This window comes from Malurus melanocephalus, unplaced genomic scaffold, assembly GCF_030028575.1.
Source record: "Malurus melanocephalus ecotype Western Australia unplaced genomic scaffold, MMel_1.1 scaffold_75, whole genome shotgun sequence".
Lineage (NCBI taxonomy): Eukaryota > Metazoa > Chordata > Aves > Passeriformes > Maluridae > Malurus > Malurus melanocephalus.
The window spans coordinates 2,500,910-2,526,215 of record NW_026623307.1 but is presented as its reverse complement, the minus strand read 5'-3'; the positions used below and the strand labels follow the sequence as shown (position 1 = coordinate 2,526,215).

The 25,306-nt window shown below is 52.3% G+C and overlaps 1 protein-coding gene across 6 annotated transcripts; it reads right to left on the bottom strand.

Annotated features, from left to right (window-relative positions):
• Positions 1–424: 424 nt before the first annotated feature.
• RUBCN (rubicon autophagy regulator) lies at positions 425–25,306 on the bottom strand. Of its 6 annotated transcripts, none has more exons than XM_057367204.1 (22): positions 25,206–25,306; positions 19,028–19,181; positions 17,139–17,252; positions 16,057–16,216; positions 15,776–15,882; positions 15,069–15,209; positions 14,704–14,860; positions 13,927–14,475; positions 11,371–11,466; positions 11,093–11,208; positions 10,406–10,607; positions 9,976–10,077; positions 9,121–9,195; positions 6,378–6,438; positions 5,705–5,837; positions 5,209–5,354; positions 4,832–4,896; positions 4,049–4,287; positions 3,590–3,651; positions 3,259–3,412; positions 2,793–2,886; positions 425–2,149 (listed from the first exon to the last, which is right to left on the bottom strand). In XM_057367204.1, the coding sequence occupies exons 1-22, from the start codon at positions 25,241–25,243 to the stop codon at positions 1,986–1,988; spliced, it is 3,129 nt and encodes a 1,042-aa protein (XP_057223187.1). In that variant the 5' UTR covers positions 25,244–25,306; the 3' UTR covers positions 425–1,985. The 6 variants fall into 6 exon arrangements, with proteins under 6 accessions (XP_057223187.1, XP_057223188.1, XP_057223184.1 ...); XM_057367205.1 differs by having other exon boundaries at positions 17,139–17,222; XM_057367201.1 differs by lacking the exon at positions 25,206–25,306 and adding an exon at positions 21,729–21,825.

Sequence of the window (25,306 nt, the reverse complement as noted above, 5' to 3'; positions counted from 1 at the left end):
CTTGGGCCTAGGGACAGGCAAGACCAAGGCAGACCAGCATCTGGCAGCCCCAAAGCTTGCAGAGACAAGAGTGAGCAGAACAGCTGCTCTGCTAGGGAAAACAAGCAGAAGCAAGCCACAAGGCAGTAAAAACCCCAAGTGAGCAAGTGAGCTGAACTGACGAAAGTCCTGCTTCCAGGACTTAGGATGCTGCAGCCAGGAGAGAGACACTGCTGTGCAGCAGCATGGCTCCCAGGAGCAAGGTTTGCAGCCAACCCTCCCTGACCAAGCCTGCAGCCACCTCTCCTGGTCCCAGCCTCTTCCCCTCTCCCCAGCCCTGCCATCGTCACAGGGAAAGTCCACGAGGGGTCACATCCCAGCCTGAAATCAGGGCATGTGCTGAAAGAGCCACTGCCCCTCGATGCTTGCTGCCAGTGCACTGGTCCCTCAACACCTTCCTTGCACATGCACAGGCCACACCATCCTTTGTGACACCCCACATCCCACRCACACTGAGGTGGTACTGGACATGCCACGGCTAAAGCATCACCCCACAATGCAGAGGCACCTCCTTGACTGGGCACAGAGCTCACCTTGTCCCACTGGGTGTGACCCTGACCCTGCAGAGCTGTCACTCATGGCAGGTGGCTCTGCATCAGCGAGGCAGCACCTTTGGCAGCACCCCAGTGCCAAACCCCTCTTCCCCTGGGTATCCCCATTGCAAGCAGGCTGCCTGACCATCCCAAATCACASCTGGGAAGCTTCAAGGCTTTGCCTGGCTCAGGGACCCCTCTTCTCCCACGGGGAGCAGGAGATCTGCTGGGAGAGGGGATCAGCTCCATCCCRGGGTGAGGAACCACAAGCAGGACAGCCCTGGAGATTTTACACTGGTGAGTCCCAAGCAGATCACATGCCCCCAAATGAGGCATTTCAAGCAGCACCTCCTTGAGGGGAAACACACAATTAAAAATACAAACAATCACATTAAAAAAAACTAAATCCAGCAGATTTAAAAAAGAAAAAAGAAAAAAAAACAACAAAAAAAACCCCAAACAAACAACAAAAACCTAAAACAAACCGAGACAGAGGCTTGGGGAATGCAGCTGGAGGGCTCAACCTTCACCTGCAACCCCACAGGTCTCAGGCAGAAGGCAGCTGCACAAAAGGCTGGTTCTGGTGCCACCAGAGTGAGGTTCCATGTCATCCTTAGAGGACATRTCTCCCTGGTAGGACAGACTGGCAGCATGAGGAGGGAGTAGGATCAGATGTCTCACCGTATCTCATGGAGGCACATTTCCATGGAGCCATGGGGATCTGCCTGCCAAAAGTCTATCAGCATGTCCATTTGTGCAGCTGCTCCAGGAGCAATGTCCCTCTGCAGCACTGGGAAATCTGGTATTTTCATTGTTGCCACCTCCTCTGCTCTGATCCTGGAGTGAGAGCAACTGCTCTCCAGCAGAGTCCCACAGCACATTCRAGAAAGGGAGCTGTTAAATATACAAACAACCCCAAACCCCCCACCCTCCCTCCATGCACACAACCCCCAGCAGCAGAATGGAGGATCAGAGGAAACCTGACTCCCTCCTCCAAGGAGCAGATGTGACCAGAGCTTCCTAGTATACAGCTGATGAGCAGAAAGTGCTGACCCTTCAGGGGACTCTGCTCAGTTCAGAGCAGGGCATAGGGCTGGACAGTACAGCYCTGCCTGGTCCAGCACAAACAGCTGCTTGGAAAAGGTCCCTGTTCTGCCTGCAGGACAAGCAGAGCAGCTGCTGGCCCCCAAGCAAAGGCATCAGGGAGTGGGAGTGGTACCTGGAACAGATCCACATGATGGAATATGCTCCTTTCCCAGCCCAGCACTACTGCATGAGGGAAAAGAGATCCCTTCAAGACAGTGCTCCAGGCCTCCCAACAGTCCTCCTCATCTCCAGTCCGTGTGGCTCAGTCTCTGGTGATGAAGGCCACGTATAAACAAACCCATGATCTGCTCCTTGGCTGCAACATGCTCATGTGGCTGCTACTGCCTCCGGCTGCTCCAGCTCATCTTCATAGTCCGAGATGTAGGACTCCATGCTCTGCTTGGCCATCAGCTCTCTCCGGGCTTGAAGACGCTCGCACCGGGGACAGTGGGTGGATTTGAAGCAGGATTTGTGGTAGCAGGCTTTGCACTCTGTGAGGGAGAGCATGGCTGACAGACTGCCCGACACTCCACACCCCACATCCCTGCACCAGCCTGCAAAGCTTTGGAAGCACAGGAGGGAGATTTTCTGCTCCACCCAAAGTCCCTCCCCAAACTTTCCTGATACTCCAGGGAAACAGTGACTTTGTCCCAAGTTTTCTCTGGCACTACACCTGCTAAACCAAGCTCCACTTGGCCATGAATAACTGGGCATTATAGAGGATGTTTCCTGAAGGGGTCTATGACTTCTTAGCAGGCAGGAGAAGCACAGAGATAAAGCCTCCAGGCTCTCTCTGTCCTGCAGGGGCAGGGGTGCTTCGGAGGCTGCAGCCTGTCCACAGCAGGAGGGAAGCCAGGGCTCACTGCAATCACAGCCTGACTGCTCACTGCTGCTGGGGGAGGCAGAACACAGCGTGGTCAGGAGGGGTCCTACACACTCCACCACATCAGCAAACACTGCTATAATGCTGATCTGCTGTGTGATAACCTTTTGCAGACACAGGTCATGCACAGAGGCACTCTGGGCTGGCTGGCTGTGGCTCTGTACCTCTTCCTAGCACAAATGCTACTCAAACTGGAAACAGACCTTGGTGGCCACAGRGTCTGCCCTGTCCATTTTTCCCCAGTATCTCACCTTCACATGTCCTGCACTTGTTGAGCTCAAAGGGGAAGATGATGTCGTCCTCATTTTGGCAGAACTCACAGATGAAGCCTTTGGCTTGGCACAGCTGGAAGGTGAAAAGATGAGGAAAAAGCAGCTAAACACTCATCTCCCAGGAAAGTAGGGCAGAAGGCAGAGCAGAGCAGGACAGCAGGACACAGTGCTCTGCTCTAACCATGTTGGACAGCCCTTCCCCAGCATGGCGCATAGGAAGGCTGAATCAACCCATGTCAGGAGTGGAGGAGAGCCAAAATGGGGTAGCAAATATCCCATCTGTGCTGGGTAGGAGCTCTATGGAGCAGGCAGGAACAGTTAGCATTGAATCAGTTATTTTGGTGGCTGTCCTGCACACCAAACCCCACTCCCATCAGTTATCTTTGCAGCAAAGCCTGCTCCCAAGGGTGCAGAGCCATGCAGGAGGCAGGAGAGGAGGCCTTACCATGCACTTGTCAATATGCAGGCTGCCTGCCTTCAGGAGCTCTGTCAGACGAGGTACCAGGTCCCCCTTCTTGATGGCACTGAAGTCACTCAGCGAGTAGAGGTGCAAATCCTCTGTCAAGTGGCCAGGCACCATGTCAAAGGAGTCCAGGAGGCTGCAAGGACAGAGAAACCAGAGATCAGAGCAAAGTGACTCCACTAAGACCCCTTTTTCCTCTCCTTACAGTTTCTCTCCCCCTCCTCTCCCCTCTCTTCCCACTGCTCAATGCACAGATCCCCAGTGCAAACTGCCTGGGGACAGAACCAGGACAGCAGAACAGCCCAGGACTCACTCTTTAGCCAGCCGGCACGTCTTAAACATGTTCTTCATGTGGAAAAGCTGGATTCGCAGCAGCTGGAGAGGAAAGGGGGACAAATCAGTGAACAGAGCATGGTYCTTGGCCAAGCAGGTCTACCCCATTCCCTGTGCTGCTGAAATAACTACTGCACCGCAGCTGCCACCCTCCTATTTCCCAAGTGTTTACATCACACARGGCAAGGCAAGCACAACCATCATCATGTGCTCCAGGAGATAAACTAAAGCCCTGCTGGGTAACAGTCAGAAATTCCTTCTGACATTCCTATGCCACTGAAGAAATAAGAAGAGGTGAATGGAAAGACATAGTAATGAGGTTTTAAGCCTCAAAAACTGAAATATCTGCTTCTCCCCAGCTTCCCTGAATTATGGTTTACAGTTGGCAGCCACCCACCTCACTCAAACCCCACTCAGAAAGGCATRGGAAGGGTCTTACCCGCACTTGGTTGAGAGCCTTCACTTTCTGGTACAGGGCAGGATTGATAGCCTGCACGTTGAAGAGCGGATCACTCCAGATCTTGCTCAGCAGGTCTTTGGAGAAGTTGCTCACATARTACTTGCTGAAGTCCCACTTGCGCAGGATGCGGCTGGGGATGATGGTCTGGGCGTTCTCGTGGCAGCACTGGCAGAAATACTTGCCCAGGTACTCGCAGTAGCGCAGCCTCTTGATGTAAGCTGGCCAAACCCAGGCAGACAGGCAGGTCAGCCCAGGCACAGGCTCTGCACAGCCACATGCTGCACTCCCAACACTGCTCAGCATTTCCAACAAGCAAGGAACTCTGCCCTGCTGGTGTCTCCTCCAGCCCAAAGTGCTCAACATTGGGGTCTGCAAGCCCCCTCTGACTGCAAAAGCTTTTGGGACCAATAGGCCAGTCTCATGTAACTACATCTACCTACATATTCAGGGAAGAGCTCTGCAGCTGCAGAGCCTGCTGGCAGCTTGAGGAGCCAACAGAGGACTTTGCCTTAAAAGAGTCAACATCTGAAATGTCCTCCAAGGGACAGCTGGCTGCTCTTTGCCTCCACCAGCTCTGTGACCTTTTGTTAGGGGAGGCTCCTCTGTGGATGGTGCACACCAATGTGCAGGCAGAGCTGGCAGTGTAGCACTGCCCCAGTGACCTCATGCTGAGCTCYATCACCACCCACCCATTCAGCATCTTCCCACTGTTTGCAGGTTCTTCCCCACTCTCCAGCTACAGTTCAGGTTCCCAGCACTCACCAGGATCAGTCCGGATGCCACAGCCTGCACACCGGTAATTCTGCTTGGTCACAGCWGCCTTCCTCCTGCCCAGAGACAGAAGACAACATGTATAACCCAGCCCACATGGTACCTGGCACCAGAAGATGGCTATCAGCACATGCCTGGGAGGTTTATGTGGACAAGACACCCAAGGGAAAAAGCCCAGTTGAGTCCTGGGCCACATCAAAAGCACCAATGCTAAGCACTGGCTCCATCTCACAGTAGTAACCACCATGGATTTACCAGGCTCAGAGCAGGGAAACCCCAGCAATCAGAGGGTAAGTAACCTTGGTGTTGATGGAAAAGGGTTGGAAAGGGCAGGTCTCCTGAGAGCCCCCAGCCACAYGGGTCCTTACGTTGGGGCTGGGTGAACATTGAAGATGATCTGCGGTCGTGGCGGGGCCCACTCCAGGTTTCCACGCACCCGAATCCTCAGCTTGTAGATGTCAGCATGCTCTCCATCATCRGGAGAGATAGGCAGAGAGTCAGGGATGGGCAGGAGCTGGGAGAAGCAGGCAAGAGGGTCAGATCCTTATCTGGTGCTTCAAAGGCAGTGCASCTGGCTGGACTGCCAGAAAGCTGCAACTGCAGCCCTCTGGAAAACTGCCAGGCATCAAGCTGCTCCTCCACCTCAATGGGGGAGGAAGAAGGGCTATCCCCAGGGATTTTGAATGCTGTGGGAGGCTGTAGTGGCAGAGCCCTGCTTGGCTGCACCATCTCCAAAGCCCAAACAAAMCCCCTCCTCCATCCACAAAAGGGTCACTGGGACAAGCAAGGCCCCTCAGCAGTGAATAGAAGCCAGGGGTTCAGGGAAGATCAAATGCACTCAGTGACAGGAACTCACAGTCTTACCTTCTGTGGGGCATCGTGCTCGGGGACRAGCCACTCCAATTCAGAGGCAGCTGGGAGCTGCATGCCCTCAAATTGCTTCAGCAAACCCATGGCCACAGCCTCTGCCGAGTTTGAATTGAGGAAKGAGTGGGATCTAGACAGCAAAGGAATTGTTAGTACTGGATCTCACAGCTGTGCTCTCCTTGCAGCCCCATGCCAGTCCCAGCTCAAGCCAAAGATGCTCCCTTCAACTCTGGTACCTTAATTCTGCACTGCTATACAGGCTTAAAATTAATATACATGACTGATTGCTGTCTCTGCAGCTGTCCCCAAGCAAAGCTCACTAATGGCACCACAACCACTGCTCAGAAAGGTGGGCAAAACTTAACTCACTTAACAAAACCTGTGCTTGTTGACAGGGGAAGCTGCAAAGTGACGCTCAGTGCCTGTATAAGCCAGAAGCAACTTCTCTCCCAGTATGAACCTACCCAAGCAGTTGCCAACTATGGACACAACTTTGTATTTCACCACACATGCAGAGGGGTCCCCACATCTGAGGGAGGGAGGGACAGAGAGAGGGAGGAAGYAATATCTACTCCACTGCAAAACAGCAAGTGATGCACATGGAAGAGCAGAATTGGGTAGGAAAGAGAACGTGGTACCAAGATGTGTCACCATGAGGTTGAAGACGTACATGGAGTCTGAGGAGAGAAAGGACTTCCTGCTGGAGTCTGGGTTCCTCTTGATGTCTGCATCTGAATCACAAACAGACAAGGTGAAACAGATGGGACAGGGCAGGGGGATACACTCAYTTCGAACCAAAGCTTCAAGGTAAAACTCATCAAGCTGTTCAAAAGCATGTGAACTACAGCATCAACTTCTACAAGTGGCACTGAGCAGCAAGGAGGGGTGCAGTCTAATCAGTCATCTGTTGGAATTACAAGGGAAAGGCATGGTGGGATGCTGTGAAAACAGCCAGACTGAGGCTTGGGGCAAGACAAGTGGCTGCTGGTACAGGTCACACACCAAGATCCAGCAGTGACACGGCCTGAAACAGAACACACACAGGAGCCTGAAGGGCAAGACTGCAGGGTTAGCAAGAAGGTTTAGTRGCTCTCTACACACAGTACAGATGTTGGAAGGGATTAGCAATGGGATGCAGAGGCCTTCTCTCTACCTGACTGCACCCTGTAAGGTCAGACATTGGCCGTGCCACAGCTTGTCAGTGACTGCACAGCCAGGGCTGGCAGCCTGTGCCCAGCACTGCCCAGACACATCAGCATCCCTGCAGAGAAAGGGCCAGCAGCCACGGGGCCAGCCCTCTGCAGAGGCCACAGATTCATCTCCTGAGGAGGAAGGTGTCCAAAACAAGGGGTGGAGGAGTCCTGCTCCTCCACCCCTCCATCAGCTCCCAAAGAGCCCTGGGCTGCCCTGGCAGCTTGGGTACCAAGCAGTACCCAGTGGTACCTTCACCACTCATCTTTCTTTCCACTCATCTTTCTTTCACTCCAGCAGGTTCAACCCTAACAGGGGATGCACCTCAATGCAGACCCCTGTGTYAGGGGGAAGGACACTTCTAGTCATACAACGCAGACAGAAGCAGGCAGAAACCCTGCTTCACAGCAGATATGGCTCCCAGAAAAGGGAAGTGGGCATGTAAGGGGAAAGTATTACAGTCATGACAGAAGAGTGGCCAAAGACACAACCTTTATCCCAGCAAGTCTCCTGTTTTATACCTCTGGGGAGTTACAGAAATGGTCTGCAGTGACCATATCACCCCCAAATACGAGTCTGTAGCATCCCCTGCCGTGGTGCCTGGCAGGGGGAGGCTCAGCTCAGGGTCCCTGGTCCTGTACCCCAAGCAGATTGACTAACACAAATCTGCAGAGAGCCCACATGWTTCCAGCCCGGCAGCAACGGCACACTGAGGCCAAGGGAATCACAGCCCATGATTCAAAGGAATCATAGGCTGAGCAAACCATCCCCCTGCCCCAAGCTTTCCTACAGACAGCAGGACTGTTCTGGCAGCAAGGGGATCAAGTCCTGCAAATTTACAGACTCACACTTCTGGAATTCAGCTTGGATGTTTGACCCTCTGGTTTGACACCCATTGCTAAAACAGGCASAGGAAAGCATCCTAATGTTAAGCAATCTACATCATGCAAACTGAATTCTAGCTGCAGAAAACAGGGAATTCAGACAAACAGCCTCACAACCTTGTAGAGCACCAGCCAGACACACCTGCCATGCTCTGGTGCCTTCCACTCTACACAGGAAGGTCCCACATGGTCCTAGACTATGAGGAACACAAGCACAGTCTGGGCCAGGTGCTGTGGGGAGGCAGAGCCAGCACACTCAGGCACTGACATGGTCTCGGGGATGGCAGAGGAAGCCAGATCTGACCCTAGGCTTCCACAGGAGCTAGCACTGAGATCCTGATCCTGCTCACTTCCTAACATTAACTGTAAACACTCCCCAAATCCTCATTAGCTGCCCAAAACATCTCAGCTGCCAATGCTATCACCAGGTGGGATAGTCCCAGGAAGGGACTTGTGAACAGTCCCCAAATCTAAGGACATCACCCCATACCCCATATGCCAGCTTCAGGCCAGGATTAAAGCCCTGGTCTGTGAACACAGCAGGGCTGACAAGAAAGCCCTGAGCACCAGCAAATCCATCAGGAGCAACACGCTGGTGCCAAACACCTGACTGGAGAGATCAACAACAGCCCAGCAGGCTGTTCCCTYGCTAAAGCAACCTGGGAGCATATGAAGGTTATTTAAACACGGCCAGCAGACCAGAAGGTTTACCTAGTACTACTGTAAACAATAAAAACAGKGAGCTGCATGTGATCCCAGTGCTTAGGGCCTCCAGCATGAACAAACTGCCTGTGCCCTGTCTGATCTCACTACTTCTCCCTCCAAAACTTCTTTCTAGACGGATTCCCCTCCAAGTCAAATCTGAGCAGAACAGGAAGGACTGGCTGTGGTTCAGATCAAAGCTATGGCACGCCAGCTCTGCCAAGTCAAGCAGGATAACGCTCCCCAGGGCACTTGGGATAATGACCTGGTCCCATATCAAAGAGGACTCTGCTGTCATACAGCCCAGGCTCAGCCTTCAGCACCTACAGMGCACAAAGCTTTGCCACTGCCCTGTGAAGCCCTACCCCAGGCAAGAAAGGTCTTCACCACAGCAAGCACTTTTGATACATCCAAACCATGGCACAGCAAAATGCCCTGGGGGATGGAGCCCACAGCAGAACTCCTCTGCCTCCTCTCTGCTCCATCCTGCCACAGCTTTTCTTGCTGATGTCTGGATGACACTGGAACTAATTGCCAGTTGAGAAACCAGGCARATTTCAGAGAAGTGTGCTCGTGCACACACACACACACACCTTGCACACACACACACGTGCCCAGGGGAGCACTGCAGGGTACCTGAGAACAAGGAAGCCATTGACACTGAGAGGCCGTTCTTGGACATTTGAATCAGGTTAGATCCATCGTTACCATCTGTATGACATGGTGATGACAAAACATTTGACTTCAGTGCTTCAGCCARGCCAAAGAGAAAGGGCATAAAACAAGAGCAACACCCACAGGAGGAGAGCCCAGAACTGAATTCACACACCCCTCCATGGGCTTCAAAACTGAGCTCAAAACCTGGCCTCRTGGACTGAGAGGTTGCTGTCAATAGCCAAGACACAAGAAGTTTAAAGCTGAAGACTAGACTACTCCATCTTTTTTTTTAAAGTAAGAGAGATGGAGGTATGCTGAGAAGTCATTCACTCCAGAGGATGGACAAGGCTCTGAAGGAAATGGATTCCCAGGGACTTGGGCTGGTCACCTGTGGGTGATAAGCTCAACCACCCCAGCTGCCAGGAGCAGAGACTAGARGTACTGCTGGTCAAGATCTGACCAGCACCCACCAAGGGGTAAGTGGTCAGAGCTGTTTGGCTCCTTCTGCCTGGGGAGGAGAAGAGCAGGATGGCAGCTCTCACACCCCTCTAGCTGTGACAGCAGCTCTGTGYACCAGGCAGTGAAATGGAAACCACCTACCAGCCAGAGGCACAGAATGTGACAGGATTACAGAAGATTTTGAAGGAAAGTCATGCTACCAACATGAGGGAAACGGATTGCTCTGATAATACCCAAAATGCAGCCATTTTTTCGAGAAAAGCCATCCCGGAGGCCACAGGGACAGGGTCTTCTTCAGCAGGATTGACCCCAACACAACCACAAGAAGGAGGACCCTGTTCTATGAAAGAAGCCAACACAGCCATTCCCTCCTACCTCGGATCTCGTACTCTTCCACATCCTCCACAGAGCCAGAGTCAGAGAGCCGCATGGAGCCATGGGAGCTGAACTGGGACCCACTGTCTGTTGCCATGAGACCTGGGAGAAATGCATCACAGCCAGGTCATCAGTGGAAGTACTCTGAAGGGTCACTGACAGCTATGGGAGAAGTGGATAGCCAGGTACAGCCAGGGAAGGGAGGGATGCAGCTAAAGAATRGAAAACACTATGGGTTCAAGATGAAAATACATCCCACAACTCAGTGACAGCAGTGTTATCAGTGTATGGTATCTGTCACATTATGATCTTCAATAGCAGCAGTTTCACAAATCTTGGCACCACCTTGGTAGCAATTTAACTGTTTCCAAGGAATGGGCAGGAAGGCAGGATGCTACAGGACAGGCAATGGACAGAAAACATCACCCACTGTCTGAGCCCATCTCCTGGCAGGTAGGGAACAGGTGCTTGGTGCGGATCTGCTGGCGCCGAATGCGAATCTTTTGTTTAAGCTCCTGWATCTCCTTGTCACTATCTTCCTCCTCCTCCTCCAACTGCCTGCTCATCATGTTGCACTTCATCAGCTCAATGGCAGCGATCAGGGACTCTGAGATGCTGAAGTGGGCGTTTTCCTGCAAAACCAAAAGCATTCAAGGCTATGCCTTGGATAAACTAGAAAGACTTGGTAAAATTTTGTTTTCCACCTATGACAGGAAAGAGCTTATGACTCATGGATGGTGGTGAAAGACATTAATCTCTGTCAGTCCTGCAAAACATGACTCTTCTAAGAGGATCTAGAAAACAAAGCCTTTTTGGGCACTGGAATACTCAACAAAACACAAGAGGCATCCTATACAGAGGATGTACAACACATCCATTCTGGGGGGGGTCAGCACATAGCCCTGAGGGATCCTAACATGTTGCAGATCTSCTGTGTATATAATGGATGGTCAGATCCTGGCTCCCAGACACCACCAAGGAGCTCAACCCTGGAGTTCTGTGCACAGTTCTACAGCAGGCAATAACATGGCATTATCCTCCCCACAGCAGGAAGTATCCCTRAACCTGCAGTAAGATACATTCTCCAACACACACAGGCTTCTGCTGCTTSCCTCACCTTCTCCAAGTCTGCACAACTGCCAAAGTCCTGCTCAGAGAGGTAGCTGATGAGGGACTGCCCTTCCGAAGGTCTCCTGAACATTCCTTCCCCAGAGCTCAGGTACTGTCCTGAGTCTAGAAAAGCAAGAGACACAGGTATGAGGGAAGGAGCTGCTGTCTCCATGCCACCAAGCCCTGCCAGCATCCCACAAGCAGGTGCCAGCAGCTGAGGCCACTGCAGCCCGTGGAGGAGCCTGACCAGGGTCAAGTGTCCCTGCTGGGGCTGGCTGTACTCACCATACTCCATGTAGAGGGAGCTGGGTGTGCTCAGTTCACTGCTCTGTGTGGAAGCAGACATYGGCCCTCTCCCTCCACCTGGATCACCATGGGACTCTGGAAGGGAAGGTGACACCAGGCACACCTCAGTACCTCAGAGGAGCCCAGCCACTGYACAGGGTGAAATGAAAAGGGCTCAGCATCACACACACAGGCACAAATGGATGGAAATAAAGAGGGACATCTTCCTGCTCCATGCCACAGCTGAGGCCAAGCCCAGGAGGARACAAAACCAGAAAGGCATTTCAGGCAGGAGAAGGGGAATGGAGAAGATCATGAGAGCAATGGAACAGTTGAGTCCTGAGCCTTTCTCTGTTTGCCCCAAGTAGAGCTGGGGGACACAACAGCCTCCAGCAAGCACCTCTTGCCAGCCCCTTCTTCATGCTGGAGCATCTCTGAGGGAAGAGTTATCCCCCAGAACAGAGTCAGGAGAGAAGATATGGGGAAACATAAGCAGCTAAGGGATCTGTGGAGGTCCCAGACTGCAAAAGCCTGGACACCTGTGTAAGGAGGCATCTGAAGGACATGCTCCTGGCTCCACTGTAGGGCAGGGATCCCCACACACAGTTTTGGAGCCTGGCTGCAGTGCTCAAGGTGACCTACACGGGCTGTGGGCAGGGCTGTGCCCCACGCATGCACTGCGGTGCAACTCCCTGCCAGACTGAGCCAGTGGAGACTGCCAGGAGCTGGCCTGACCGGAGACCAAGAACAGGTGGTGCTCTATAAGAGCTATGGCCCCAGGGAGCACCTGGATGGAGTGGTTGGSTGACAGAGGACTGCTGAAGGATACTGGAAACACCCTGCCTGGAGCACACAGCTCTGATACAGGGCATGCACCAGCTGACATCATGAGCACAACACAAGGGCAACACTGCCCTCTCAACCTCCTACGCACTTTTGTTCCCAGCTTTGTGCCATAACTCTGATGTGGCTGGAGGCTCCTGGGCCCACCAATACCAGCCTCTCCCTGTCAAGGCCATGAAGCAGCAGTCACCAGGATGGGGCCTGGGATCAAGGATCAACCCACCCCACAGGCTGGGGGACAAAGGAGGCTTGTCAGGGTGGTAGGCATTCACAGCTACTCACTGCAGCCTGACAGGGTGACCTGCAGCCACCTCAACACAGAAACCACCTCATGGGGAGGATGCCTGAGGGATGCCACATACAACAGAGTCTGCTGCTGAAGGGTAAAGTGAGGCAGTGCTCAGCATCATCTGCTGGAGCAGGACACAGGGCTGGACACAKCTCTCTGAACACCCATCACCCCTGAGGAGAGCCTTCCCAGACACAGWACCCTCAGCACCCAGATATGAGCTCAACAAACCCAGCGCCACTGTTCAGTGGATGCAAAACAAAACAGCCCATTCTTTTGAGCTGCTGACACTTTCTGCACGTGGAGCAAAGGGATGACAGCATCCCAACATTTCCACTCAGGGGAAAACCTGCTCTGAGCCCAGAAGAGCATCCAGGAGTCTCGGCTGTGGGTACATACACTGGAAATCAGTCAACATCAARCCTCCCTGTGCCACAGACCCACAAAATAAAAGGAAAAATTAGAGCCCATGGCTGCTTAGCTGCCAACCCTTATKCACTAGAGATGAAAGCTCTCCTGGCTCCTGAGGCAGTGGGTGGAGGGAAGGGCAGGGGATACAGCTCAGAGCCTTGGTGACCAGCGCTCCCTAACGCCATCCAGGGGAGCTGGACACACTTCTGGATGTGGTTCACTGCTTCCACAAACCAAGCTGGGATCTTCGGTCAGGCGCATGCATGAACCAGACCACACTGCAAAGCATCAGCTGGGACACAGCAAAGAAAGTTTTTTTCTGGTTTTCTAAATGAACACTGATGGTTTAATGGCAATCCTGAACTTGATGTAATGATCACTAATGAAGGGCTGTTACACTGGCTCCCAAACCTGCCACTGGATCTTCTATTATAATGGTGATATCCCTGAGGCCTCCTGGACAGACAGAGGAGGAGAAGGGCAGCATTAAGGGAGAGAAAACAGAGACAGACTGGTTACWACTCAGCAAGGACCTCCACTTCTCCAGTGAAGGCAGCACCAGGGCAAAATCCCACAGAATGGTTGTCCCCTCACATCCCACTCTCCCAAACCCCACATAATCACTTACTCAAGACCACAGGAGAACCCAGCAGGTTACCAGTGGGATCACAGCCTACCAGTAGGATGAGCCCAGGCCCCAGTCCCATATCCCAGCCAAGCAAGGCCAGTGGGGAAGCAGGACAGCTGATGCCACAGCATTGCTGCCATTTTCTAAGATTTTGGTAAAAGCTGGCAATACCAGGGAGAGTCCAGCCCAGGGCATTTTGGGGAGCAAGATGTTATCCCATCATTCCAATGTGGAGCTGAAAAGCTAAGAGAAAACACCAACCAAGACTCGTCCACTGTTCCTCTTCCCAACCTGATCCATGGAGTCAAGCGGGTGGCCAATATCAGCCTTCTGGTACCAGGGACTCCCATACCCAAAAGCCATACCAGAAAAGCTGTCTCCTTACCGTGCAACTTCCCAGAAGTAACGTTGGTGTCAGAGTGTGAGCGCAYATGGCTCTTCTTGAGAATGCCCTGTGGAGCTGATGACTGTCCCTCTGAGAAGCTGGACCGGCGCAACAGACTTATGCCCCTGCTGCTACCTCCACTTGCTCCCTGCTCCCCCAGGGATGATACTGAGTCCAGCTTCTGGGAGCTGCTGGAGGAGAAGATTTTGGAGCTACTGCTCTTGGTGCTGCTGGTACTGGCGCTGCTGCATGTGCGGCCCCGGCGTCCCAAGTTCCCAATGGCCAGGTACTCCGGCCCGTCATTAACATCACTCTGTGGATCATCCTGGCTCCCTGTCCAAGTATCCTCACTCTGGCTGGTGGTGCTGGAGCTCATCTCGCTGGCTGGAGAGAAGGGGTCTTTGGATGAGGGSACGTGGAAGCGGGTGACAGAGCCAGGCTGCTCCAGAGGGGACCTGCCCTCGCTGAAGGAGGAGGACCGTGTGGACGGACAGCGCTCCTGGGGCTGGCTGGAGTTGGAGCTACTACAGGAACTCACYGGTCTCCTGTCTGGACAGAGGCAGGAGCACAATTTCACACACTCTGGCATAAGGAGACCATCTTATTGCAATAAGCTTGTGGTTTCACCCCAACATGCCCACCCATCACTGAAAAATCCCTCCCTCCYATCATGGGTACAAATCTTCCATACCCATCCACCCCAAAACACACATAAGCAGATAAAAAGGTAAAACCTTTTCTGGGTCTACCCTGAGCTCCCCAGCCCACCCTTGATACCTGAGAGGCCAGAGGAGGCTGGATGCTGGAGGCTGGAGAAGGACCCAAAGCAGCGCTGCTGTGTGCAGGTGGCAGCAGGGACACACGGGGATGCAGGGAGAGCAGTCAGGCTCTGACTCTTGGTCACTGGAGATGGATTGTCACTCTTCCTGGCAAGCTGAAGAGAGGTGGCATCATCAATAAATCAGCATCTAAGGCATACATGCTAAAGGAGCAGCAACAGAAAGGGATCGATCTGTGAATGCCTGGTCACCATCCACAAAGGATGCTGCGCCCAGGGAACAGGGGAAGGAAAAACACAGCAGCACAGAGGGGAATAAGCTCTCTGTTCACAGCTACAGGACAGACTCCCACTGGGAAATTACCAGGCTCTCAGTGAAATGATCCAGGCAGCCCAGCGCTCCYGGCAGACGGCTCTGGTGTCCCTTAGCGCTGTGATCACACATGTCTCTTGTCCCAGCAGCAGGGTCTGACGCGCACAGGGACGGCAGTGATGTGCCCGCCAGCTGAAAGAACACARCCCCCATTTAATGAAGCCACATTAATTGCTCTCCTCTGGGGAGCTCTGTGCAAAGAAGGCAGCTGCTGTTCCCCTCCTCTGGAGACGGGGTAGCTGACACAGGGCTGCACTGGGGGTCACTGGCGTAATGAGCAGGAGTAGGCAYCCAGATGTTCTAGGGTGTTGCGCATCCCCTCAGAGGGTGACTGTCCCTCATGACCAGGCAGCTCTGCATGCTGGCCCTGAAACCTGGGTCTGTTAGAGAGGACTTTAAAGGTCCCTTTTACAAGAACTGGTCCCTCAATGTTCCACTGAAACCCTTGGTGCAAGTCRGAACCAAGATGCCCCACTACAGGCTCCACACAGCCACCCACTCTGAACCCTGACAGGTCACACAGGCAGCACAAGGACCAGTTCCCCACTCTCCTCCCCTCTTGAAACAATTTTTTACTGCTTGCAAATCCAGCCCATTGTCCGAGGACACTGTGTGCCCTGAATGTGACCTTGCAGGAACTGCCACAGCCAGTCAGCATCYGAGGGGAGCCAGATGTAAAATCTGGGACCTCAACTCACCATGGAKGTGTCAATCTGAGCCAGAAGCCTGGGGTTGTTCTGCTCAACAGCTTCTAGGCACTGCAGCATGGCCGTGACGTGGGCGTCACTGAGCAGGAAGGCAGTATCTGGGGAGGAAAAAATGCTGCTCAAGGAAATCCTTCTCACCCACGTGGTTTGACACACTGGTTGCTCACATGCAAACCAACTTTTCTGCTGTCCTCCCCCACTCCCACACAGCTTGGAAATGCCACCAGCTAGATATTTTCCCAGTAAGAAGGAAAAGGACCATTGCTCCTTACCTGCATAGAACTTCCTGATGTACTGGTGGTTCCCCAGGAGCGGCCTCAGCTGTGCCGACAGGCAGTGGCACTGCAGGCTGTGCTGCAGCCACAGCTGGGAAATGGCCTTGTCTCCTGAGGCCTCGGGGTCACACTGGCCACTCTCCTGAAGGCTGATGAACTGGAAAGGGATGTCAGGCACAGGTTAWGGCAGGCAGAGGCAAGAAGGRGAGCAAGGCTCATTCCACTGCTTGGCTTTGGTCCCCTCGATAACAGCAGCTTTCCAGTGCCAGTCACAATCAGCAGGAAGGAGGGCATGTCCCAGCAGCTCCCCAGACACCAGGCAGGAACAACACTTCAAAGGTCARCCAGTGATCAAAGTCCTCTGACAGCCACCAGCACAGTGAATTTCTCTTGCACACTCTCCCACCCGTGAGCCTTGCCCTGACCTGGAGGGACCCCATGCTCCCAAATCCAACCTGACCCCACTGGTGATGGTTGTTTTCTTGCTGACACATTAACTGTGGAAGGCTGAGGCAATGCCTGAGCTGCTGCAGCTTRCAGAGCTGGCCTGTTATACCCCACATTCCCCAAGCAGCAGGCTGGACACAGGGACCAGCAGTGACCAGCCCTGTGTGGCCATCCATGGCAGGACCCATGGATGTCAGCATGGGACAGCTGAGGACCAGAAGCATCCGCATGTGCCAGAGGTTGGCACAAGTCAGGAATGGGTGAATAAATGCATGGTGAAGTCACAACCCAGAAATGAGACARCCCAGACCCTTAGAGATTTGCACAGACACATGAATCACCCCTGCATACACACAAGCACTGCTTGTGCCAGTTCCCTTGGTGATGCCTGCTGCACCCAGCCCAGCTGGAGACTGGCCTGGGAAAAATAAGAAGCTGATTGTCTCAGCCCAAGCCACACTGAGTTCCCAGGACATGGCTTGTACCCAAACACATGGCTGCTTCAGCCTCCACAAGCCATGGAACCACTTTAATCACAACAGCCCAGGCACCACCATCCCACGGCTGAGGCTCCAGCCCAGCTGCCCTTTCCCCTCCCGCTGGGCACACAAGGCCACCCCACCAGAACCCACCTTCTCCAGGTGATGAGCAGAGCCCGGACTCAGCCAGCGAATGTCCTTCACAAACTGCCAGTAATCCTTCTGTCTGCAGCACACCTGCCCAGGACAGGCACAGTCAGGTACCACCTCCCAGGTGCCAGTAAAAGAAGCACATTCCCATTAGTCCCTTGCTGCCATGAGMGGACATGCTGTTTGCCTCAGCTTTATTCAGACAATGAGGTTTTTGCTTATTCTTCCCGTTAGACAGGAACTGCAGCAGAGTTGCTGTTTTCCTCACCACCCTATTGGTTGTAAACACAGACCCAAAAAGTGTCTCCTCGCCAAAAAGCTGATTATTTTTACTTCCATCCCTATTTCCTCTTTCACAAGTAACAGAGAAATGGCTTCTGCTTGGTGGTTTATTTGGTTTGGCGGGCAGAGTAGTTTGTTTTATAAGATGAGAAAACAGGCAATTTTAGTTCTCTAGACTGAATTGGGTTTTCTGGATAAATAAAATAATTCACGCAAAAGTTTAAAAACCTATTACACTAGTTCTCTTAATGCATACATATGGATTTTTTCACCTTTTTTTAATTCCCAGCTGTAGCCAAAAAAGTTGTCAAGAAATTAAGAACTAAATGGAAATGTTTTGCTGCAGCAACTATGAGACAACTGCTGTTAGGAAGCTGTATTTTCATAGGCCTCCCTTTGCAACTCCTATAGCTTCACTGGTGTCACACATGCCTGAGCAGAGGAGATATTCCTGTGTGGAAGAGCTGTCTTTGCCTATAGTAAAAGCACTGAGCAGAGCACCACACCATCCTGCTTTGCAGATCTGGCATGAACTGYTACCAACAGCCAGACAAGTATAAATAATTTAAACCTCACTTCCTAAAGCCTATGAATAGCAGGTRTCTCAGAAAGGAGCACTGAACTCCTCACATGGAAAAGGTAATTCCACTCTCTGACAATCTCCCAGAGAAGGTCCCTGGTCCATGCAGCTGGGGACTWACAGGAACCGAGTAGCACCACAACAAGAGCTGTCTGCAAACTTAACAAATCCAGGGATCAAAGCTCCCTGCTAGGACAACCTTCCAGTCTGGCTCTTCCTGGAGGTTTATTAGCTTAGGCACAGCACTGCACACGAGCAATTTTCCTGATCCGGGGCCCAGCTAGCCCATGCAAGCTGCCTGGGGCTCCTCTGTGCCGCTCTCCTCTCTCTGGGTGGCAGAGCCATTGATGGAAAGCCTGTCCCCAAGCATGACCTGCAGCCTTGTTTCAGCATTCTACTRTAAATTAATTGTGCTGGTAATTGTAAGCTGAAGGGGAGATCTTCAAGCCTCTGCACAGGAGTGGGAAAGAGAAATTCTTCCAGGCAGTTATGGAAGGGGGGAAGGGTGGATGGGCAACTGCAGGAATAACAAGAGCCTGGAAAGAGTGATCCCAATSAAGCTGAGCGCGCGTTTGGCTGCCAGCTCCTGTTATTAACACAGTTAACCAGAAACAGTAAAGATGCGAGGTTTCTCTTGCCAGGCCTTGCTGGGGACTTGTCCAAGTGCAGATGATACCGGGCTGACTCACTGCAAATGCAATTTAATCGCCTGGCTGCAGCAGAAAGAAAGGAACGAGGGGCTGGCCTCAGCACGGGGGGCACAAGTGCTTAGAAAAAAATCATACTGAAAGTAGATGAGATATAAAAAGAACCTGCACCCAGATCCCTCTGACAGCCACAGCATTTGCCAGGCAAACTCAGTCCCTTCTTGGATCATTTCCCACACAAGCTACAAGCACTGTGCTCACTCTGTTCTGTGAGCACAGAAGTGAGTTGCAGCACCTGCTTATGACAGGCACTGAGGCTGTGACAGACAGACAGACAGACAGACAGACAGACAGACAGCTGTGCTGGCAGGACAGAGGTGTACCTTGTCAAGGATGAGCCCATGGTAGAGGATGCTGTGCATGTCTCTGCAGAGCCGTTCCAAGCCGCCATACTTGGACCAGACATTTGGGTTGCTGATGGACACCAAACCTTCCACTGTGGTCTTTAGATTGCCAAGGAGCTTCCAGTGCTCCTTCCTGCAGAGGAACACAGCAAGATGCATCAGAGATATAGCAAGAGGAGCTTCACAAAAGGGAGAAACCTTTGGTGGTCCAGAAGATAGCAAAGGTGAGCTGAAGCACTTTACAGCTCCCTGCATGGTTTGTGGAYAACTGGCTATATTGTAATGATTCTGCTGATGACTAGTAAGCACCACAAGGAGACAGAACAGACTAATGGCTCCTCCAATGTACCACTTGCCCAGTCTGGGCCAAAAAAAAGCTAGGGATTAACGTTCTAGACAAGATCTTGCTTCATGGACATGCTCTCTCTTGGAGCAGCAGCCCMTTAGGAGCACAGCAGCTGAAAGGAAGGGTTTGAGGGCCACTACATCGACTGACCCTGCATTTACAGAGCAGCACTCCCTGAGCAATGCACACCACATCGAGCACTCCAGCCCTGTCAGGATGCAGAGGTACTCCTCTCGCAGGGAGGTGACACTTCATCTGCATCTCCAGCTGYACAGCTATTCTCTGGGCCTTGAACTGCTCTAGGTGCAACCTGCAAAAGCCTTCATCATGTTCTGAACAGAGAGCTCAGCAAACTGCTGGTGAACTCTAGAGAATGCACAACAACTCATCAGTATCATCTGCCTCAGCTGCCCTACATACAGCAAGAAATCACCATTATTTACCACAGAGCAGGAGTGGTGGTGCAGAGAGGTAACACCATTTGCCTATGCAAAAGCAGCTTTGGGGAAGGAAGCTTTGGATGACTGAGGTTCCCACTCAAGGTGCTTGACAGTGTCCATAGATAAACAGCAGCTGTCAGAAACACGTATTCAAATAAGAGCCACTCTCCCAGAAGAAACAGGAATGTTGCAAGGTATAGCTAGCAGTGTAAATAACAAAAAAGTATGTCTCTGCAGCATTCATAACAAAAGAAGCTGAACTGGCACATTAGAATGAAAATTTATCTTTTCAACTGGCAAGAACAAAACAGTGTTTCAGTAGTTAATTCCTCCCACAGCAAAAAAACAAACTGGATTTCCAAAGAAAGCAAAAGAAAAAAAATTACAATACATAACATTATTTAAAACTGCTCYCATTTTCATCCCTTGGGGAATCAAAGCATGGGCCGCACACTTCTGGTAATTAAAAAAAAGTTTTTCTCACCAATATTCTCTTTTTGGGAGTAGTTCATTACTGCCAAACTGAATAGCTGAACAAGCAGATCATTATTTATTGGCTCTGCTTCAAGCTCCCCATTCACTGCCCTTCCTCATGAGGAAAACATCACCACTTTCAGTGTCTGCCTAAGCTTAAACCACACAGAAGCCAACCCATCCCACCAGCAAAGCCTGTCACARAGCTCTAAACCAGAGCTGCAGTGCATATGGCAGTATATCTGTGTGTTGTACTCAGACTAACAGACATGGTTAGGGCTCTATCTCAGGAGAGACTGAAGAAAAATGCACAGATATRAATCAAAGGCAGCTCCCTGAAGGAGATACAACTCAGGGAGACACAAAAAAATGATCCAGCTCTTCTGAATTTATGGACTTTTCCCATCCCTGCCCTGAGGGATGCAGATGCTCTTTGTCTGTGAGTGCCCAGAAAGGAATCAATAGTYCCCGGTCAAAGGGCACCTGCAGCCACTGAGTTCAAAACGTCACCAGCTCCTCCCYAAGATATTTCTGACACTCAGGGTTAAGAAATGCAAGTGAAAGCTCAGCCATGCCATTGATATTCCAAGGCAGTGAGTCAGGGGAACTCCCTCCCATGTTATTTCAYGCTATAAAAAGCAGGCAATGCACACAAGGATGTGAGGATAGCACACGCAGAGATGTGCCTTTCCAAATGAATGGTCTCATTAAAGGACTTGTGAATCTCAATAGGTAGGAAAGCAGGATCCATGGCTCTCTCCTAGCACAGGGAAACTAAAGGTAAGCAGTCCTTGAACAAAATAACCTCAAAATGTTAACACATTGAACAGAGAAGCACATAGAGAATGAGCAGCTTAATTAAAGCACCTTTGTAGAGGTGATCTTGAACCCCCAAAAGTGAATTAAATCCTGGTAGGACAGTAAGTCCCGACTTGTTGGCCCAAAGCAGTTCCCAAGTCGGACACACAAGATCTTTCTGATGCCCAAATCCCAGCTGTTTCTGGGCTGGATGCTGAAAAGCACACAGTGACACAAGGTGTCACAAGAAAYGAAGACCCATATAGCTGGCTGCAGGTGGCAGGGAAATTGAGAGCACAGCTAACCATATTTCAGCTTTGACCAGACTCTGGGCAACCCTGAATTAGCAGCAAGGTTTGTTCCCCACCCACTGACAGAGCCTGGATTTCAGCTGCCAGGAGGGATGGAGAAAGCCCAAGTTCCCTTTTCTGCTGGTTTCAGAGCATTACTAAGAAATCTGATTTTTTTTTTCTGAATAGGAAGAATTCTCCTTTGCTAGTGACATAGAAAGCCCAGTATGGGGTAAGACCAATTCATATTACATCATTAAAACACCCCAATTTACAGTAAGGCCAAAATGAGTAATGGCCCAGAGGGTCACAGAACACAAGCAAAGCTTCACCTGCAAGAACTACACGTGCTTCTGCTCTCCTCCTCTAGCAGAGCCTGGTTTCTCCACCCAGAAGGGCCAAGGGTGCTTGCAGGAGCCGTAGAGCAGTGGTGAGACCTCAGCTTCATCCTTCTTCCCCYTTAAAAACAACCTCTTGATCCAGCCTCCAATTTTAACCACCAGCTCCACAAACTTGGCACTGAGTCTCCTTTCTTTACGCAACAAACTCCATCTTCAGGTACAGCACCATCAACCTGCCATTAGGAACTGTCCCAAATATAACTGAACCTATACTGAACTGGAGTAATAAAAGACAGAATGCAGCCTTGAAGCAAGGAATGGTTTAATGCTGCCACTGCTGACAACAGGGAATGCAGCTTGCTTTTCCAAGGCTTTCTCAGCCCCTCCATGGCAGCAAGGGTAGGAACTTCCTCTGGTCCAAGTCAGCAAACGTGACTCACAGCAGAGGCAGGGAGCCATGCTGCTGACTTCTTTGTTTAAAATAAAACCAAACCCTGATTATTTTCCAAGATAGAACCACACAGGTAGCCAGCATTCAAAAATGAAAAATAAAAATGAAGCTCATCTTTCCTGCAAACGTCATCTGCAGTGTGTCTCCTGTGCTCTGCAGGAGGCACCCAGCAATGGCTGCTTGAATCTCGACCTCTACCTGGAAGACTGTTGATCCTTCTTAGCACACTAAAGAGGTCAGGCYGAGGATGCTGAGGTTATGGAAGGACTTCTGACAAATCTCCAAGGACATTCATTCCTGTGCTGGCCGTCAGTTCCTCCTGCAGAAACCGAAGACGCCACGTAACCTGCCCTGCGCAGAGCCTGCTCCCGCCTCGCTGTCCCCAGATCTCCCAGACAACCAGCAGCCCCTTCCCTGGACTCCCCCGCCTGCTCCTCCGGCAGGCTCAGCACTGCTGGGAAAAGGGATTAAAAGAAAGCCAGGCTTCGTGCAATTCATCTGCAGTCGCGGGGAGTGGCTGACGAAGCAAAGGAAGCCAGAAGAGCTCTGCCAGCCCAGCAGGGATGGGCAGGAATAGCAGAGCAGGCTGGCTGGAAAAGGGACATGCAGGGTAACTTGCATCCGTGCTAAAAGCTGGCACTGATATAAAACGGGGGCACAATGACAAAAGATGCCCCCAGCAAACACAGCCCAGAGCGGCTGCTGACTGACACACTCTTGCTCTGCACTGGCAAAGCATGAGGGAAGAAATTAGGGATCAAAGGTGTTTTTTAACCAGATAGCTTTACCTGCTCATCTGGCTAAGTCTCTCACAAGCAGATGACCACAACCTGSGGATGCAGGGTACTGTCCATTGGGCTTCAATCTGCACAAGATCTGCCTGTGGCAAGCACACAGGCAGCCAGAGGCAGTGACAGGCAGAGCCGATCCCCACAGCAGCACATCCCCCTGAGGGCAGTCACTCACATCCCTGCATTGCTCATAGCACAGGTTCCCTTTAGGAACCCTCTCCTCTGGCCCTGCTGTCCCTTAGGGTCTTGCTGGTGCCAGAGCCAAAGGTGGTGGCTCTTTGCTAACCTGCCCAGCTGACCACTGGCCCATYTGCTCCCCCTAGGACTGCTGTGTCCTCTGCACCACCCCAAGAGCCCTTCTCCCTGCCCAGCAYGACAGCACCAACCTTCCTGCCATGCCTCCATGGAAACTGGTGTTACAGACCTGCCACTCGATGCATTTCAGACCTGCTGCTAGGAGGAAAAATGCAGCACAAGATCCTAGTTTTCCTCTACTGTGCTGGCAGAAGGATGGACTTAAGCAAAATAACTTTTGCTTCTGCATTTTYTGTAAYCTGCAGGAAGATGGATCCAGTGATCTCTATCTTATCACTATCAGTAACTGCCACAATCTAGTGTGAAATGGCACCTCACTAGGAATAAAAATGCTAACCCCATYACACAAAGGACAAGGCAGGGCAAGGCCCATGCGGGATCCTCCCCAAGGCATCAGTGCCAGCCAAAAGAACAAGCAGGCCCCTGCATGTGCCAGCACTGATGGGGGATGATGCCCTCCTTGTCCCTGGGTACGTGCTGAGGGTGGCACCACCCCAGCCCTATCAGTCGCACGATGGCAGAGTCTGGTAGTGCAGGACTTGTGCTTGCAAAGGCAAGAAAATGCACAAAGATGATTCTGGAAAGAAAGCAGTGAATGCAGTCAATTTCTTTTGCCTTTTGGAACCTGCTGTGTCTGAAGCAACCATTAGTAAAGAGGGAGAATAGCTCGAACCGTGCAAATTGGAAGGCACCCCAAACCTGTGCTATAGCYTTAAAAACACCGGTAGCATTTTCCAAGCTGATATGGCAAGCAGGAATAGAGCAACTGGCTGAGCCCCTCAGATAAGGAAAGTTTCTCTCCCGTATCAAGTTTCAGCTGCTCCTTCCTCCCTAGCCAACACTCCCAACTTCCATCCAACATTCACCCTGTGCTTGTAAGCACCAAGGCAAAACCAAAGCACATGTAAAAACCTGAAGTAAATAAGACTCGTCATCAAAACACCTCCAGGAAACAGCCTCTGCTGCACTCATAAATGCTAACAAGAAAAACCAGGCCTGAAGCATAAACTAAGACCACGGAGGTCACCGCAGCATGGCCATGCTCACGTGCAGGCACAAGGCCTCACCTTCACGAATAAAGAGATAAATAAATTTCTGTTCAGCACCTAGAGAGGAGATGCAGACAACAGCCAGGAGGGAAAGGACACAGGATCTCAGAACAAGCTGCAGAGCCTATGGAAAGGTGGCAGAGCAGCGTCAGGGCGGGGCGGTTTCGCCCTTAAGCTCAAGGCGGGTGAAGCAGAGGCCTGGCAGCTGCTGGGTTGGCCATGGCTGATGGGGATCAGAGTGGGGACACAGCACCAGGTACTGACGGTACACACCCGTGGTCGTTYGTCACTGTCCCTCCAGTGGCCAAGACTCCTGCCGAGGGCATGGGGCAGAGCACTGTGCTGGCCTCGGGTGGGTGATGGCTCTGACAGCCCGGCCCACTGTGTGCTTTCCCACACGAGGGACCAAACCGGGTGCAGTGTGACACTCTGCAAGCATTGACCCCACTCACGGGGGTTTTGCTCATTCCCTGATCGACCCCAGCTACCCCCACACCCGTGCCCTGAAGCTTTCTGTGCGCGCACTTCCACACACCCACGCAGGACATGAGCTCCCCAGGAGCATCCCATGCGCATMCCTCCTGCTTCCCAGGCAGCAGGCACTGCTTGCAAGGCACTGCTGCCACCCGTGTCCCTGCACCCACACCCCGCGCCGCGCCCTAGATAACTTGCACACACACAGACACGCGCGAGTGTGCGCCACCCCACGCGTGCAGACACAGGACCCTGCCACCCCACACCCGCGGCACCGGCACCACACCCGCGCCCCGTGTCACGCCTCCGACGGGCGCCCACGCGGGCCGCGTCCCCGGGACATTCGCACCCGCCCCTCCCGCGCGTGTCCCACCGGGCGCGGCCCCACCTGCTCTCCGCCTGCCCCGCGTGAGGCCCGATCTCCATTCCGGGCGCCCGCGGCCCCGCCGCCGCCGCGACACCGTCACACGGGAGGGGCGAGCGCCCGCC